Genomic DNA, 13,706 nt, shown 5'->3' on the forward strand with positions numbered 1-13,706 from the left:
ACAATATTCATTCTTAATCTCAGACACAAGTGCAGTCTTTCCAATGACAAAGAAGTCTATGTAGTAGAAGACACATTATAGAATTGAAATAAATAGCCTTAGCCTATGGCTCTGCAGTTCCTAAGAAGTTGCTCACTGATATTCTCTCTGCCTTGACTTCTTCTTTCCCAGCATGGTTAGAGTTTAGTGGGCCTCATTCACCTACTGTTCTTAAGCAGAAATTTGTTCTTGAAATACACTTCTGCAGGTTTTAAGAAGATTCTGATATTCATCAAAATTTTATCTGTATTTTGATCTTAGCTAGAACAAAATTTACAATGTAGAGCACTTGTACAAATGAGTGCTGCTATGACAGGATAAATGTAGCATATTTAATATTCACTACTGGTGCTAGAAATATAATTACTACTCCCTCTTTTGATGACACTTGGAGCAGCACTTCATTCACTTTAGAACTACGTATTTTGAAGTATTACAGTTGGTTTTATGGTTTAACTTGGATATTGCTGACGTTTTGCTTGCTGCTTCTCTCTCACGCCTGAGTGCCTTGTTTTTGCACACCACTTTGCACTGTAATGTCCTTATATGGGCATAAGAAGGGTGTTTAGCTGTGCTTATTAGGAGAAGTTAGCACAGGTGAAACAATTTAGCAGTTTTAGAAAGTGTCATGAGTCCTATGTAGATTTCTTTTTTATATTTCCTTAAAACATAATTATGAAAAATTATAGATTTTGGTAATTGAGGCTTATTTTTCATACATGTTCTTCTAGTTGAGTACAGAAATAAATCATTTTCATCAAATCAATAATAGTAAAGTAAATTTAAAATGTGTTTAAATCATTAGTAAGTATAGATAGATTGGCATGTTATCTTTGCATCTGTAAAAGTTCTTATGGTTGGCTGGTACCGTCCATTAACTACATCACGAGTCACTGCTCTTCCACAATTATACTGACATCAAGTGGTCACAGCAGAGATTGCAGCATTATATAAACATACCACTTAAATTGACTAACATGAGACTCTGCAGTGAAATAAAACTGCTAGGATGAGCCACTGGTAATAGCTAATTAAAAAACATTCAATAGAAAGCAGTTAGCATTTTTTAAACTCTATTGTACTTATACATGGAGAGACAGACATTTACTAACTCAAGTTCTATTTGGATCAAAGATGCTGCTAGGATATGGTATTTTCAAAATTATAGTTTCATAATAACAGATCTTGGCAGGCGGCTGGGTTGGCCATATTTTTTCCCTTAAGAAAGGCCACCAACTCAATTTGATTAAATTATTCTATAGCCAGTAAGATATGTTTCAAAGTCATTTCCAAAGAGTCAGAATGGATAAGGCCAAAGCATATCAGTAATTTGAAAAAATGAACACACTCACTGTTTTTCAAATACTTTATTGGAATCAATGAAAAACACAAAATAAACAAGTGGAAAAAATTAATCCCACCTGAGTGAATTCTTCACTTCTTCCCACTTTAACATCTGAAAGAAAACATCATCATTGAAATAATTACACATATGTACAAGCTATTTACAGTAGTCCATATACTTTGCCGCACTAATGTGACGTGGCAAATGAATGATTGCGTGAACTGGAGGTTCTGCCTGTTTTAACTGGAACCCAGTGGCCATAAGGCTTCCTGCTTTCATAGCTGTCCATTCTGGGGGTCACTTTAGCTACAGGTGGCACTGCCACTGTTGGTTTGACCACAGAATTCTGAGGAGACAAGAGCAGAGGACAAAATATACATTTAAACAGAACATATATTTAAGATGACTGAAAGCTTGACATGGTTTATAACTGTGGCAGTTCAGGTCATCAGGGAGTTAGTCACTTACATTAATGCTGAAAGAGATTTTCCCTTTTGGAGACAGTTTCAGGCTGGGTGGATCATCAGGCTCCTCCTCACTGCTCTGTTTCAAAAAGACAAGAAAGGCAGAACCTGTCAGATACGTGAATGAAACTGTAGGCAGGGCAAGCTTTAACTGTTTATAAAGTTCACTGCTAAAAGTTTTAACTTCTACAGCAAGGAATTTTGACATCATGTGTTATTAAATTTTAACTACAACAAACTGCATTTCTTAACTGCCCAATTATTAAAAAGTTCCCCCAAAGAAAGACCTTTGAGGCAGAATAAAACAAAAACAAAAAAAAAAACAAGTAAAAAAGGAATGTCTTCTCTTTCTACAGTCGCATAATGATGGTGGCATAGGTTTCCCAACCCCTCATGGCAGGTGTACCAACTTATCTTTGGTATAGGGAGTGGAGTTCTTCATCTGTTTTTAGCTCTTGACAGGAATAGTCACTATAATGCAGTCCAGTCCCTGCACACCAGCAACTGGAGGATTCTGCTAAATAACAATGACCCATTTCAACTGCAAGCACATATACAAACATTTTTTTAAATCAAAATGTAACGAATTTCTGTTAGAATAAAAGTTATCGTAAAACAACATCTAAACTACTAGTGTAGCATCAATTTATTTGAATAAGATATATATGGGCTGTGTGCATAATGTTAAAATGTGAAAAAATATATATAGGTGTTAAATAGCAAACATCTAATTGATGAACTTAAAATATCGAACATCAATTAACCTTTTACGCAAACACATTGTTGTCACCCAAGTCACATGACTGCCCTTTAAATCCCAGGTGCCGTTGAGTGAAGAAGACCACTGTCATGTTATCTATGAAAACAGGAATAAATACAGAGAGTATTCTGTTTTCCCGCAGGGATCCAAAGGTTAACACAGGACACAGGAAATTCAACACATCATACACCTCAGGCTTATCAACAGGCCACTTTAACTGTACTACAGGTTCAGAACATTCTGTAACTTTGATACAAAAAAATGGGAAAACTAGGATTAACCTTTGTAAAAAGTAAATCTGTAAATCTTTAGTACAACTAAAGCTGCACATGTTCTAAAATCATAGCGAGGAGTGGAATGTTGAGCACAAGTGTAATGAGAAAACTAGTCTATCTCTTCCTACACTCACTGTCCTGTACTTACATCTGGTGAAAGATGAAAATATTATCTTGGCCAACATTATTAATTCTTCAGCCTTATCTTTGGTGTGTGGTATGTTCAAGCTGACATTAATCAGAGACACCCACCTGTAAAATAATCTTTTTGGGGTGTTGCATTACCCTTGGGTCAGGCTCTGGTTTGGATTCTGACTGCTCTGGCAGGATGGGTTTCACACTGTCTGGAAGGTCCAGAATCTCCACTCCCAAGATCTTCATTGCATTTTCTCTTGCAGCTTTCAAGAGTTCTCTTTTGTCTGTGGAACACAAGCAAAAATGGAAGGTTTACCATATTAATTTCACTGCATATTATATTTATTCCATTGTTTAACTTACCAGTAAATTAACTTACCATTCAAACTCAATCTGGAAGAATGTACTGGTGATGTAGAACTTGACTGGCTCCGGTAGGTTCTTGAAGAGGCTTGTGAAGACCGGCTTGCAGCCCTGCTGTACCTGCTCCAACTGTTAACGGACCTGGAATGAGACCTTTGGTGGCGATGAGAGTACCTGTCTGGTGAAGGTGACCGGCTGTAAGAGCGAGACCGTGCCCTGTAGCGGCGTGGTGGAGAGCGGAGGTATCTGCTACGGCCATATCTGGGATGGCCACCACAGCCACAACGAGAGGACTGTCTGTGGCAGCGAGGATGAGAGCGGGACCTAGAGCGTGAAGATCTGTTGCTAGATGAAGATGTAGAAGATGAGGAAGATGAAGACCTATAGTGGCCCCTTCTTTTGCTACCATGTTCCCTGTAGTGTCCAGAATCAGAAGAGCAGTCACTTTCACAGCTGGTACTTGATCCACAGCGTGAACGAGATGAAGCAGGGCTATTCTTGTCAAAGATCACATTGATGCCATCAGTCTTGCGAGCATATGCCATTTCAGCGTGCGAATCCTTTTCTTTTGCCATGTTGTTGCTTTCTTACACAATCTGAAATGAGACAAGAAAAGACCCCAGTGAGACTGAATATCACTTTTACAGTTTCAAGCGTATTACATCACTTTAAATGCATAATGTACGCCACAATGGAATGTGTAAGCCTTTAGTCTTTGTTGCATAACTGTTTTCGCAGTGCTGCCCCTAGCGATGGAAGCAACAGTGTGTAGCTGTAACGGCTGACTGAGAACTGCTGGAAATTTCCATTATGACGCAAGCTATGTGTAGCTAAAGCTAGCTGTGTAGCTTAGCTTACACTGCTAACCAATTAGATATGTTCGCCAATGGCTAAAAACAATCACCCACAAACAATTACTTTACAACGCCGTCTATTAAATTAAAACAAATGCTACCAAAACAACTACAAACATGCAGCTTGACGTTAATTTTAAACAGCTTCGAAAAACTATGGCGAAGGCCATGCCGGCGGAAGTACAATTTCTTACCAGGTCGTTCGAAGATTGAGAAACTGTTCCTTCAACGTGAATGAAATACAGCTGAGACGTTCCTCTCAAAACGTAGCGAAGGAGAATTCAACCACAATCGTCGAATTTGGTAAACAAAACAAAAGCACCGACGGCAGTCAGTGAACTGCCTCCTAGATCTTTCTACTGCGTCGTCACTCCAACTGTCGCTGGGCCAGTCGAGCAACGGATTTAGTAGACTCTGGAAAATTCCAGTCACGTGATCCGACAACCCAACGGCTCTTTGTCTTGACTGGTCAGTGTTGAGAGGACAGTGATGGGAATTCAAGCTCTTTTAAGTGATCTGGATCATTGGGCTCAGCTCAGCAATTGGAGCTAGCTCTTTCGGCTCCTTTACATTTTTTACCATTTTGGCTTCGTTGGACCCACCAACGATTTTGCTGATATTTACTCCTATCATACTTGTTTTTTTATTTAATGAAAATATCATGTAATTGTTCAGTGAAATACACTTTCACCAAAACAACTTGATGATCAAATGAAACCTCTTCTCTGACTGGGCTGAATGATGCTGCTGTATAAAACATTAATGTAACACCATCAAGCAGGAGTCCTAAATGCATGGTGTGCTTGTGAAAGAGTGGTGTGGCGAAAAGGTCATACCTGTCAATCAATACCATAAGTATTCACACATTAAAAAATAACGGCTCCCATAAGGGATCGTCGCGCATTTAAAAGAGTCGACACTTTGAACCAACTCGTTCTGAAACAACATATCACCATGAGAGGAACAGAGGAAGTCGATTTTATCTTGAAAATGTTTTTTTTTCACCGTACATCGCTCACGATATGTTGTATCCAATCATTCAATCATATCATACGCAGTTTGTTTCTGATAATTAATTTAGATCGGAACGGAAGGAACTGATTTCCTTCTTCGTTCCGATTCTCACTATGTAACATTTGGGTTGACCATAGGTTGACACACACATTTCTATTTGTAGTCTATGGTTGACAACAGTTGTGAGACAGAAGCAGAATATTGACACCACTAAATGACAGTTTACTTTGGAAAATGAAGAGTGAAAATAAAAGAGAGTGCCCAAAAAATGAAGAAACAAGCAGACGTCTGCTCCTTTCTTCTTCCACCCTTTATGTAAACAGAAATACACAACGTCTCTGTGATCTCGCGATATTTAATGCAACCAATAACGTTTAGTTTGGCGCTTCCTGACTTCTGTGCAAAGGGTGTTAAAGTTATTTAACAGACCTCGCGGATGCCTGTGCGACATTTTACCTTGAAACGCATTCAAACCGATTACTATATCCGTCAAACATGGATATCCTGACTGTGTTGCCGTCCAGCTTCGGATATGTCATATTTACCTACCTTTACAGCTGGATCATGCTTGGATATTTAGCTGTTAAGGTTGGGGCTGCCAGGAACAAGTTCAATGTTAAGGTAAAAGATAATGAATAAAGCAATAATTCACACTTAAAACTGTAATGGGAAAGTTTTAAGTTCTTTGTCGGACTAATTTATGACGACCCTTATGTTTCACTTTGCAGTATCCCACTATGTACAGTGACAAGGAGCAGGTGTTCAACTGTATCCAGAGAGCACACCAGAACACCTTAGAGGTGTACCCACAGTGGCTTGTTTTCCAGACCATAGCAGCCCTTGCTTACCCGGTATGTATTGTTATTATTACACACAAACATTGCAAAACAAATCAGTTTTTATTTGTAGATTTGAATCCTAGAAATGTATTTCTTGAGCTAAAAATGATGTGAAATGTCAATGACATAGATAACACGAGTGGGAGGCTCCAGAAAGACTCATGATCTTTGTCCCAGATTCTCTAGATAAGCAATACAAAGTCACAATGATTAAGCATATTTTGATTTGCATAGAGTTACCTCTGTATTTACTTCATCTTTCCTTACCTTTTTTGCCTTTGTGTGCTCAGTTGACAGCATCAGTGCTCGGAGCAATTTGGGTTACCAGCAGGTTTTCATATGCCTGGGGCTACTACACTGGAGGTCAGTTTTAAGACTTTGGAGTTTTGATTGAGGCACTGTGGAGAATTTGCCTTATTCCTACACTCAGATCCTCCATTATTTTTTGTCTGACAAAACCTTTAAAATCCAATATGATAAGAATTTCGAAAACATGTAGCTATATTACTTAATAGGATGTAATATCATAAATTAGAACATATATCAAAGTTATCCAAGTGGGGCAACAATGAAGGAAAAACACCATAGTCATTTTGGTGATTGGTCTGAATTTTAAGTTGTGAGTCAAAGGTCATGAATTGACCGTTATCTTATCAACAACTAAATTACTAGTCATTACATGAGGGATAGAATTACTCCTGTATTGATGAGTGTTGTTTGACCCAACAGTATTGTAAGAGCTCTAAGTCACAACAGTTCATTACAATAAAAAAAAGCTTCATGTTGCATTTAAAGGCTTGGCCTTAAAATACAACAGCTTCTTATCATTAAACTAATGTGTAGCAGATTTCTCCATCCATTTCTTTTTAATATTTTATAGAAAATAAAATATGAATTCAAGCTTAAGATAAAAATAACAGTTATGAAACAATTTGGTCTACTTGACGGTAAACTTTCTGGGTGTGGGAAGAAAGAGTCAATATATTTTTAAATCTCCAAATATGAGACTTTTACATGTTGTCTCATTCTTATTTTGTTTAACCTTGAAGATTTCATTGTTCTGTTTTTATGTTTCATTTCAGATCCAGAAAAAAGGATGAATGGTGTCTATGGCTACATTGGATATTTTGGCGTCATTATTCTTTCCATATGTGTTGCCTTGCAGTTACTTGGCTTCTTTTAAAACATTCCTGCATTTTATATTCCTATCTGTGTAAATGGTTAAGTCAATGAGGCTTTATGGCATGATATTTGGAAATGCAAATCTTTAAGACAGTTGGAAAATACTTGTTATGCTAATTTCAAAATATATTTTGGACCATTAACTTTGTATGCGACAATACTTGTTGTGATTGGCTTCTTGATGATCTCATCAACAATATGCTGCAGCCCAAGATACAGAGCTTTCCCTAAACTAAAGGGCCGGCAACAGGCATCATAGCTCACACTTTTCAATGTCTAAAATGCTATTGAATCTAGAATCACACCTTTCTATAAAGGTTTTAATAAAAAGAATGACATAAACATTTATTTCACCATCCACACCACTGAGTCAAATAATGTATTGCCTGGATTTTTTAAAATAACTTTATTAGATCAATTACAGAAACATAAACTTCAAATACAATCTGTATGAACATACATGCTCATAAGTTCTACACTTCCCTGTGCATGATACTGCATTAAATTAAGAACAAGTATGTGAAATGGACATAATAAAACAATGTTTTTTTTAACAAGAAACAAACACTAACATGAAAAGACAACATGGTGCATCAACTAATTGGGAGGATGGTATTGAAGTTTCTGAATCAAGCAGTTATATTTGTCAGCTTCTTGTTTGTGATGTTTAAATTTTAGATTAAAAATACTTTTAAATATGAATCTTTTAAATTGTGAAAGCAAGGCATCTCATTTAGTGTAAGTGATAAGTACCTACAATCAAAATCAAATGTACTTAACCATTTTTAATAAATCTGAATTGCAAAAATAAGTTTTTCTGTCTTTTCCAAGTATTTCTAAAAGGTATTTCTCTAAATCAAAAAGCAGTGGCTGCAAAAAGATGTTGAGTGGTTTCTCCCTCACAATTACAAAACATGCATTCATTGATTGCAGTTGGGACATACTTACATTTATTGTTTTAGTATCTGACCAATCTTGAATAGATATACTTTGATTTTATTTGGAATGATGTATTTATGAGGTAAGACAAATAAAATAATTAATAAAACGTTTAGTAGACCAATACATTTTATTAAGACGTATACTGTGTGCTGAATAAGCCTTCTAAGGGGTGGGCGAATAACTTCTATCAATTTCTTAGCAAAGAAATTTGAATAGCCTACTATATTCCAAGAAACATATAATACACAGTTTACATTCTTGAGATTACGGTAGGCCTGTTCATTATGTATAAAGACCAATTATGTGGGCCTTAGAATTGAGATTTCTTTTTATATAAGATGTAAACATTGTTTCATCAAATACAGTTGTGAGGGAAGTATGTCTGAATTACAGAACCCAACATGTCATAAACTGTTGATGAAGGTTTGCCCGGGTTCATTGTGAGTTTTCCACTAGAGTAAGGACACAGCAAAACAGAGCAAAGCATCTCTACCGCTTATGCTGTTCTAGGATGCAGTGGGTGTGTGGACGAATCCTAGCTTCATGAGAGGCACCTGGCTGCAGACATCAGACTTACTTTTACTGTTAAGTGCATACACCTTATGGAGCAGGCAATGCTCGTGCGTTTATGGATGTCTGCAGCCAGACTCTCCTGACTTTCAATGAGCAAGAGTACAGGGTTTACCCTGGACCAGCCAGTCACAGGGGTGACACAGAAACCACCAGGCACACTCACATTTACACCCACACACAATTTAGAATCACCAATCAACCAAACAAGCTTTGGTGCGCGTGAGGAAGGCGTGGAGAGGACATGGACCTCCGCACATAAAAGCCCCGTCTAAACCCTGATTTGAACCAGGAACCTTCTTGCTGTATGACAACAGCGCTGCTGTATAGCCCTTACAAAGTAACACAAAGCAGATAAAAAATAAATAAATAAATAAAGACCGCCAACTCGATTAAGTGGTGCAGTGGTCAAGTTATTAGGCGATGTCTCCCTTTGGCATTACCGACTAACGCCTGTGGATACAATGAAGTATTTTTTCATGGGTTTCTGTCGTATTTCATTACCCACAACATTCAGCTGTCCATTACCCGCGTGGTATTTAAAACACCGCTGATTTGCTTTGGATATGCACATGTTGTCCCATCATTAATGGTATGTCAGTTTTGACTGATTGGTACTGTCTTTATTTTCTTACCTTCACTCACTTGAATGCAACATAATAAACAGCGTCGGTCGCAGGCAGGTCTGATCCACTTGCACCAAATGGGTGTGTATTAACTGCGCATGTGCATGACTGAGCTCTCTCTCGGAAGCTAATCGAGCTTATCTAAGGGGTCTACATCAAAAAACGAAAATAAAAGGTAAGAATGCCTTTGAAAGTAAGATAAAAATCAAAATATTTTATCTTTGGGTGTATTTATGTTATGTACTGACACTGTCGTTTGTATTGTGGGTATTTTAGCGTCATCTTTGTAAGTATTAGCCTTTCAGGAAGTGTTTGCTAGTACACAAGCTATGAACAAAAGGCTTCTACTACATAGCTATGCTTTTTCATCTACCAACGAAAACACGCTATGCTTGTAATATTAAACTAGATTTCTCGACAACTTTGTTGCCATGCAGACGTCACATAGCCTGAGCAAAAACTACAACTTTGTGATTGTTTCGAAACGGAAACGAAACGGGGAATTAGACATCAGACCTCAGAGTAACATTCCAGCGACTGCATATAAAACTACGTTGTTTTTAAAGAGGTCGTGTCTGTTTCTAGAGAGTTGAACATGACTTATGCAAACTGGACAATTTGAGTTGTCACAGTGACAGTGTAAAATGTTTGATGTTAACTTGTGTTCACATCTTCGAATTGTGAAACTTAACGACCTTTCTCATAGTCATGTCAGGTTTTCTGGACGGAATCCGGTGCGGAGATTGCGAGTGCAATGTGGACTGGGGAGAGAGGAGAAACACCATCGCATCTGTAGCTGCTGGAGTTCTGGTACCTCACTGATTTTTCTCAGATGAGAGTGGATAAACACTTCATCTGCATCGAGTGAAGTTGATATTTGTGTTTCTGGTTTGCTTCTGTTTATAGTTATTAGTGAATAGTGTCTGTGGGGTTGTGGATTCCTGTAGTAGATGTTCAGGATACATGGCTATAATGTATCTTTTAAATAATATATATAATTAATGTAATTGTATATATAATATATCTGGTGACCTGAGCTTTTGTTTTGTTTTTTTCTACTTATTGTAGCCATAATCTAAATGGTGAAAAGTGGTAAAAATGGGTTAAAGTGGCAATAAAAATAAGGAAAAGGGGGCAAAATGGTCAAAAGGCAGCAAAAAAGGGTGAAAAGAGGCAATATCGACATAAAATGCCAAATACTGAGTTAAAAGTGACAAAAAAGGGGCAAAATTTGGATGAGAAGTGACAAAAAATTAGTAACAGGTGGCTAAAAGTGGTAAAAACACGACCAAAAAATGAGTGGATAATGACTAAAATGGGCAAAAAAGCAGCAAAGAGTGACAGCAATTTGGGAAAAAAAGTGGCATTTAATGGCAAACGGCAGCTTAAATGGGTGAAAAGTGGCAAAAATGGGGAAAAAAATGAAAATAGTTTAAAAAAAACCAGGATAAATGAGTCAAAAAATGGGCATCAAGTGGCAAAATATGTGCTAAAAGTGGACTTAAAGCAGTAAAAATGGATTAAAACTGGCAAAAATTGCAAATAATGGCAATGGAAATATGCAGACAAATTTAAAAGTTGACAATTAAAGCCAACTATAATGTGACTTCCAATGGCTAATTTCTGAGGTCAAAGTTTCCCTTTATTTAATGGAGCCACACGTTGAGTGTCACTGTGATAGATTAAAACTCAGCCTTGTCTTTGAGCAGGAATTTCTTGGAAATTTTCCTTTCTAAAATCCTAAAAATTCCTTAAAATTTCAAAGAAGTTTGCAAAAGTTTCTGTGAAAATTCTTAGACACATTTCTAACGTATTCCATTAAAAGTATACCAAAATTTCTTCAGAAAGTCCCCATATGTTTCAGTGAAACTTAAGAGCACACTTTGGCTAATGCAGAGTCTTCCTGATGTCAGTGATGTAAAATCAGTACACCACTGTCCCTTAATTTCTCATTTAGCTTTTTCACTTGCTAAGTGGACAAGTAAAAACGTAATCTTCATCTTGTATTTTCAAACATTCACCTTTTCAATCTATATGAAGCTCTTTTTTAATGGTAGATAAGTTTATGTCATAATATTGACTACCCAAGGTCTATATCCAGGAGGGCAGTTACACTTAGTTTAAGACAATATTGAAATCTAAAATGAAACCAAAATCATTTTAAAGGCAAAATGGGGAAATTGAATAATGTGACAGAAAGGAGATTGGTCAACTATAGTTAACTATAGAAATTCTGGCATTGATCATGATTAAAATGTTTAATTGTTTGACAGCTCTGATATCTATATAACTTTTATTAACAAGAAGGCTAACTGTTCCCATTGATTGCCTTGTGCTTACTCTCAATCTTCTGTTTACAGTTCTTCACTGGTTGGTGGATCATCATTGATGCAGCAGTGATCTATCCTGACGAGGCAGACTTTCATCATGCATATCACACTTGTGGAGTCATTGCTACTGTGGCCTTTCTCATGTAAGACAGACTTAATAGACTGTTTATGTAATAGGAAATAGCCTCCAGTTTATTCACACATCTAGAATAGAATTTGTTTCTTGTCATGGAAATGGTATGATTCTTGTTATATGACCTAAATTTTGACTTGCATGATACTGGGGGTTGTATATTGCAGAGGGGTGGAGGGGGATTGAAATTTCATACTTTCATCAAGGCATCAACTAAGCTATCGAAATGTCAACTAAGCAACTCCGCAGGACTTTACTAAAACCAAGGATATGCAACTTGTGATGCTTATTTTTGTCCTAGATTGCATTTACAAGCAAGATTCTGTTTGTAAGATCCTTCAAAGTTTCAGAATGTCTTGAAATCAATGGACAGAGTATGACTAAGTTTGTTAAAATAACAGTGATGTGTCATTCTAAGCTTTTTGGTAAAAAATACATTCTCTTTAGCTTCTGATATATATTTTTTTCTTTTGACCAATTTAGGATAAATGCCGTTTCAAATGGCCAAGTGAGAGGAGACAGCTACAGTGAAGGCTGCATGGGACAGACAGGTGTGTATAATAAAAATTGATTCTACTCTGTTTTCTGAGTACATATTGTTTACCCAGAGTACTCTCAAGTTCCTTTTCAAAATGGTGGTTTCTGTACTGAATATTCTCATACTACACACTCTTTTTGCACTACATTATAACCCCCATATTAGAGTTTTTTATTAGGATGACAACATGGGGTATTAGGATTATTACATGCATCAAAAGAAAAGTGCTGTGTGGTTTCACCCAGTAACGGACTTGTTCTTATCTCTGTTTGCAGGTGCTCGAGTATGGCTCTTCATTGGCTTCATGCTGGCTTTTGGCTCCCTCATTGCCTCCATGTGGATTCTGTTTGGGGGATTTGTGGTGTCTCGTAAGTCCTGTTTGTCTGCTTTGCTTGTAGTGAAGTAGTCAATATGTGCCAAGACATTGAATGCTGAGTAATATAGAAGTTCCTTTTAAAAATGTAAAAGTTGAAAAAGTGTAGCTTTAACTTAATTGGCTTTTGCTGTATGAAGGCTGCAAAATGTCACACACTCTAAATTGATTATCAGCTGCTACAACTTAAATAACATGGTAATGTGGTTTCTTTTTTTCCAGAAAGGACAGTTGTTTACCCTGGTATCGCCATTTTCTTCCAAAATGCATTCATTTTCTTTGGGTAAGTTAATTCTCTTTAGCAATATACGGCTTTATGCCAAAGCATCCTTGAGCAGAAGAACTGTGTCAGAATGTTTTTCTAAGATTATCTTCCTCTCTACTGAATAGGGGTTTGGTCTTCAAGTTTGGACGCACAGAAGATCTCTGGCAATAATGGACTGACTGACTTGATGTCAACAGTTTATACACTCGGCTTTCTGCATCGTATCACACAGAATGCTTTAGTGATTATTTTCTTTATATAAACTTCTCTAGCCTTCAAATCAACTTTTTTATTTATGTTTTTTGCTTTAAAATGGCTTAATCATAACTAAGCACCCATTTTCACAAATGCTTTAAAAGTTTCTGACTGTGGCACATCTTTAAATGTGTCTTTTTGCACTCAGATTGCGTAGCCATTATTTTATAATGGTTTACATCTTGTGTATAAATGGCGTTGTTTTGTGAGCTTTACTTACGGAACTGTCTACATTTCCTTTTTGGTTTAGTTTACTTCTGTGGCATCCTTAATTTAAAACTGTCTCTTATGGAGAAAATAAAACTCTATATTATTATAGTATAAAATGTTTCATTGAACTGTACTTGTAAAGTTGATACAAACATAGAGGACTGTTTGAAATCGCCTGTAATAACACCAGTTTA

General features: G+C 36.8%; 3 protein-coding genes across 3 annotated transcripts; 2 read left to right on the plus strand and 1 right to left on the minus strand.

Annotated features, from left to right (window-relative positions):
- Window positions 1–1,391: 1,391 nt before the first annotated feature.
- On the minus strand, window positions 1,392–4,636 carry rsrp1 (arginine/serine-rich protein 1). The gene is made up of 5 exons (XM_041813380.1): window positions 4,430–4,636; window positions 3,398–3,977; window positions 3,136–3,302; window positions 1,853–1,927; window positions 1,392–1,730 (listed from the first exon to the last, which is right to left on the minus strand). Exons 2-5 carry the CDS (start codon window positions 3,954–3,956, stop codon window positions 1,572–1,574), a joined length of 960 nt encoding a protein of 319 aa, XP_041669314.1. The 5' UTR covers window positions 3,957–3,977; window positions 4,430–4,636; the 3' UTR covers window positions 1,392–1,571.
- Window positions 4,637–5,629: 993 nt separating this feature from the next.
- Window positions 5,630–7,618, plus strand: mgst3b (microsomal glutathione S-transferase 3b). The gene is made up of 4 exons (XM_041812089.1): window positions 5,630–5,870; window positions 5,978–6,100; window positions 6,379–6,451; window positions 7,171–7,618. The coding sequence occupies exons 1-4, from the start codon at window positions 5,745–5,747 to the stop codon at window positions 7,269–7,271; spliced, it is 423 nt and encodes a 140-aa protein (XP_041668023.1). The 5' UTR covers window positions 5,630–5,744; the 3' UTR covers window positions 7,272–7,618.
- A 1,825-nt stretch (window positions 7,619–9,443) lies between these two features.
- Window positions 9,444–13,620, plus strand: tmem50a (transmembrane protein 50A). The gene is made up of 7 exons (XM_041813383.1): window positions 9,444–9,583; window positions 10,115–10,218; window positions 11,769–11,881; window positions 12,355–12,422; window positions 12,685–12,777; window positions 13,005–13,065; window positions 13,173–13,620. Exons 2-7 carry the CDS (start codon window positions 10,117–10,119, stop codon window positions 13,216–13,218), a joined length of 483 nt encoding a protein of 160 aa, XP_041669317.1. The 5' UTR covers window positions 9,444–9,583; window positions 10,115–10,116; the 3' UTR covers window positions 13,219–13,620.
- The last annotated feature ends 86 nt before the right edge of the window (window positions 13,621–13,706 follow it).

Source organism: Cheilinus undulatus, linkage group 18, assembly GCF_018320785.1.
Source record: "Cheilinus undulatus linkage group 18, ASM1832078v1, whole genome shotgun sequence".
NCBI classification, from domain to species: Eukaryota; Metazoa; Chordata; class Actinopteri; order Labriformes; family Labridae; genus Cheilinus; species Cheilinus undulatus.

Excerpts from the sequence above, each read along its gene's own strand:
- rsrp1 (XM_041813380.1), bottom strand. The coding sequence starts at position 3,956 with ATGGCAAAAGAAAAGGATTCGCACGCTGAAATGGCATATGCTCGCAAG. Across the intron at positions 3,303-3,397 it reads TTCCAGATTGAGTTTGAATG|ACAAAAGAGAACTCTTGAAA; the intron begins GTAAGTTAATTT and ends TGTGTTCCACAG. Across the intron at positions 1,928-3,135 it reads CCAAAAAGATTATTTTACAG|AGCAGTGAGGAGGAGCCTGA; the intron begins GTGGGTGTCTCT and ends TTTTTGAAACAG.
- mgst3b (XM_041812089.1), top strand. The coding sequence starts at position 5,745 with ATGGATATCCTGACTGTGTTGCCGTCCAGCTTCGGATATGTCATATTT. Across the intron at positions 5,871-5,977 it reads GGAACAAGTTCAATGTTAAG|TATCCCACTATGTACAGTGA; the intron begins GTAAAAGATAAT and ends TTCACTTTGCAG. Across the intron at positions 6,101-6,378 it reads TAGCAGCCCTTGCTTACCCG|TTGACAGCATCAGTGCTCGG; the intron begins GTATGTATTGTT and ends TTGTGTGCTCAG.
- tmem50a (XM_041813383.1), top strand. The coding sequence starts at position 10,117 with ATGTCAGGTTTTCTGGACGGAATCCGGTGCGGAGATTGCGAGTGCAAT. Across the intron at positions 12,778-13,004 it reads TGGGGGATTTGTGGTGTCTC|AAAGGACAGTTGTTTACCCT; the intron begins GTAAGTCCTGTT and ends CTTTTTTTCCAG. Across the intron at positions 13,066-13,172 it reads AATGCATTCATTTTCTTTGG|GGGTTTGGTCTTCAAGTTTG; the intron begins GTAAGTTAATTC and ends TCTACTGAATAG.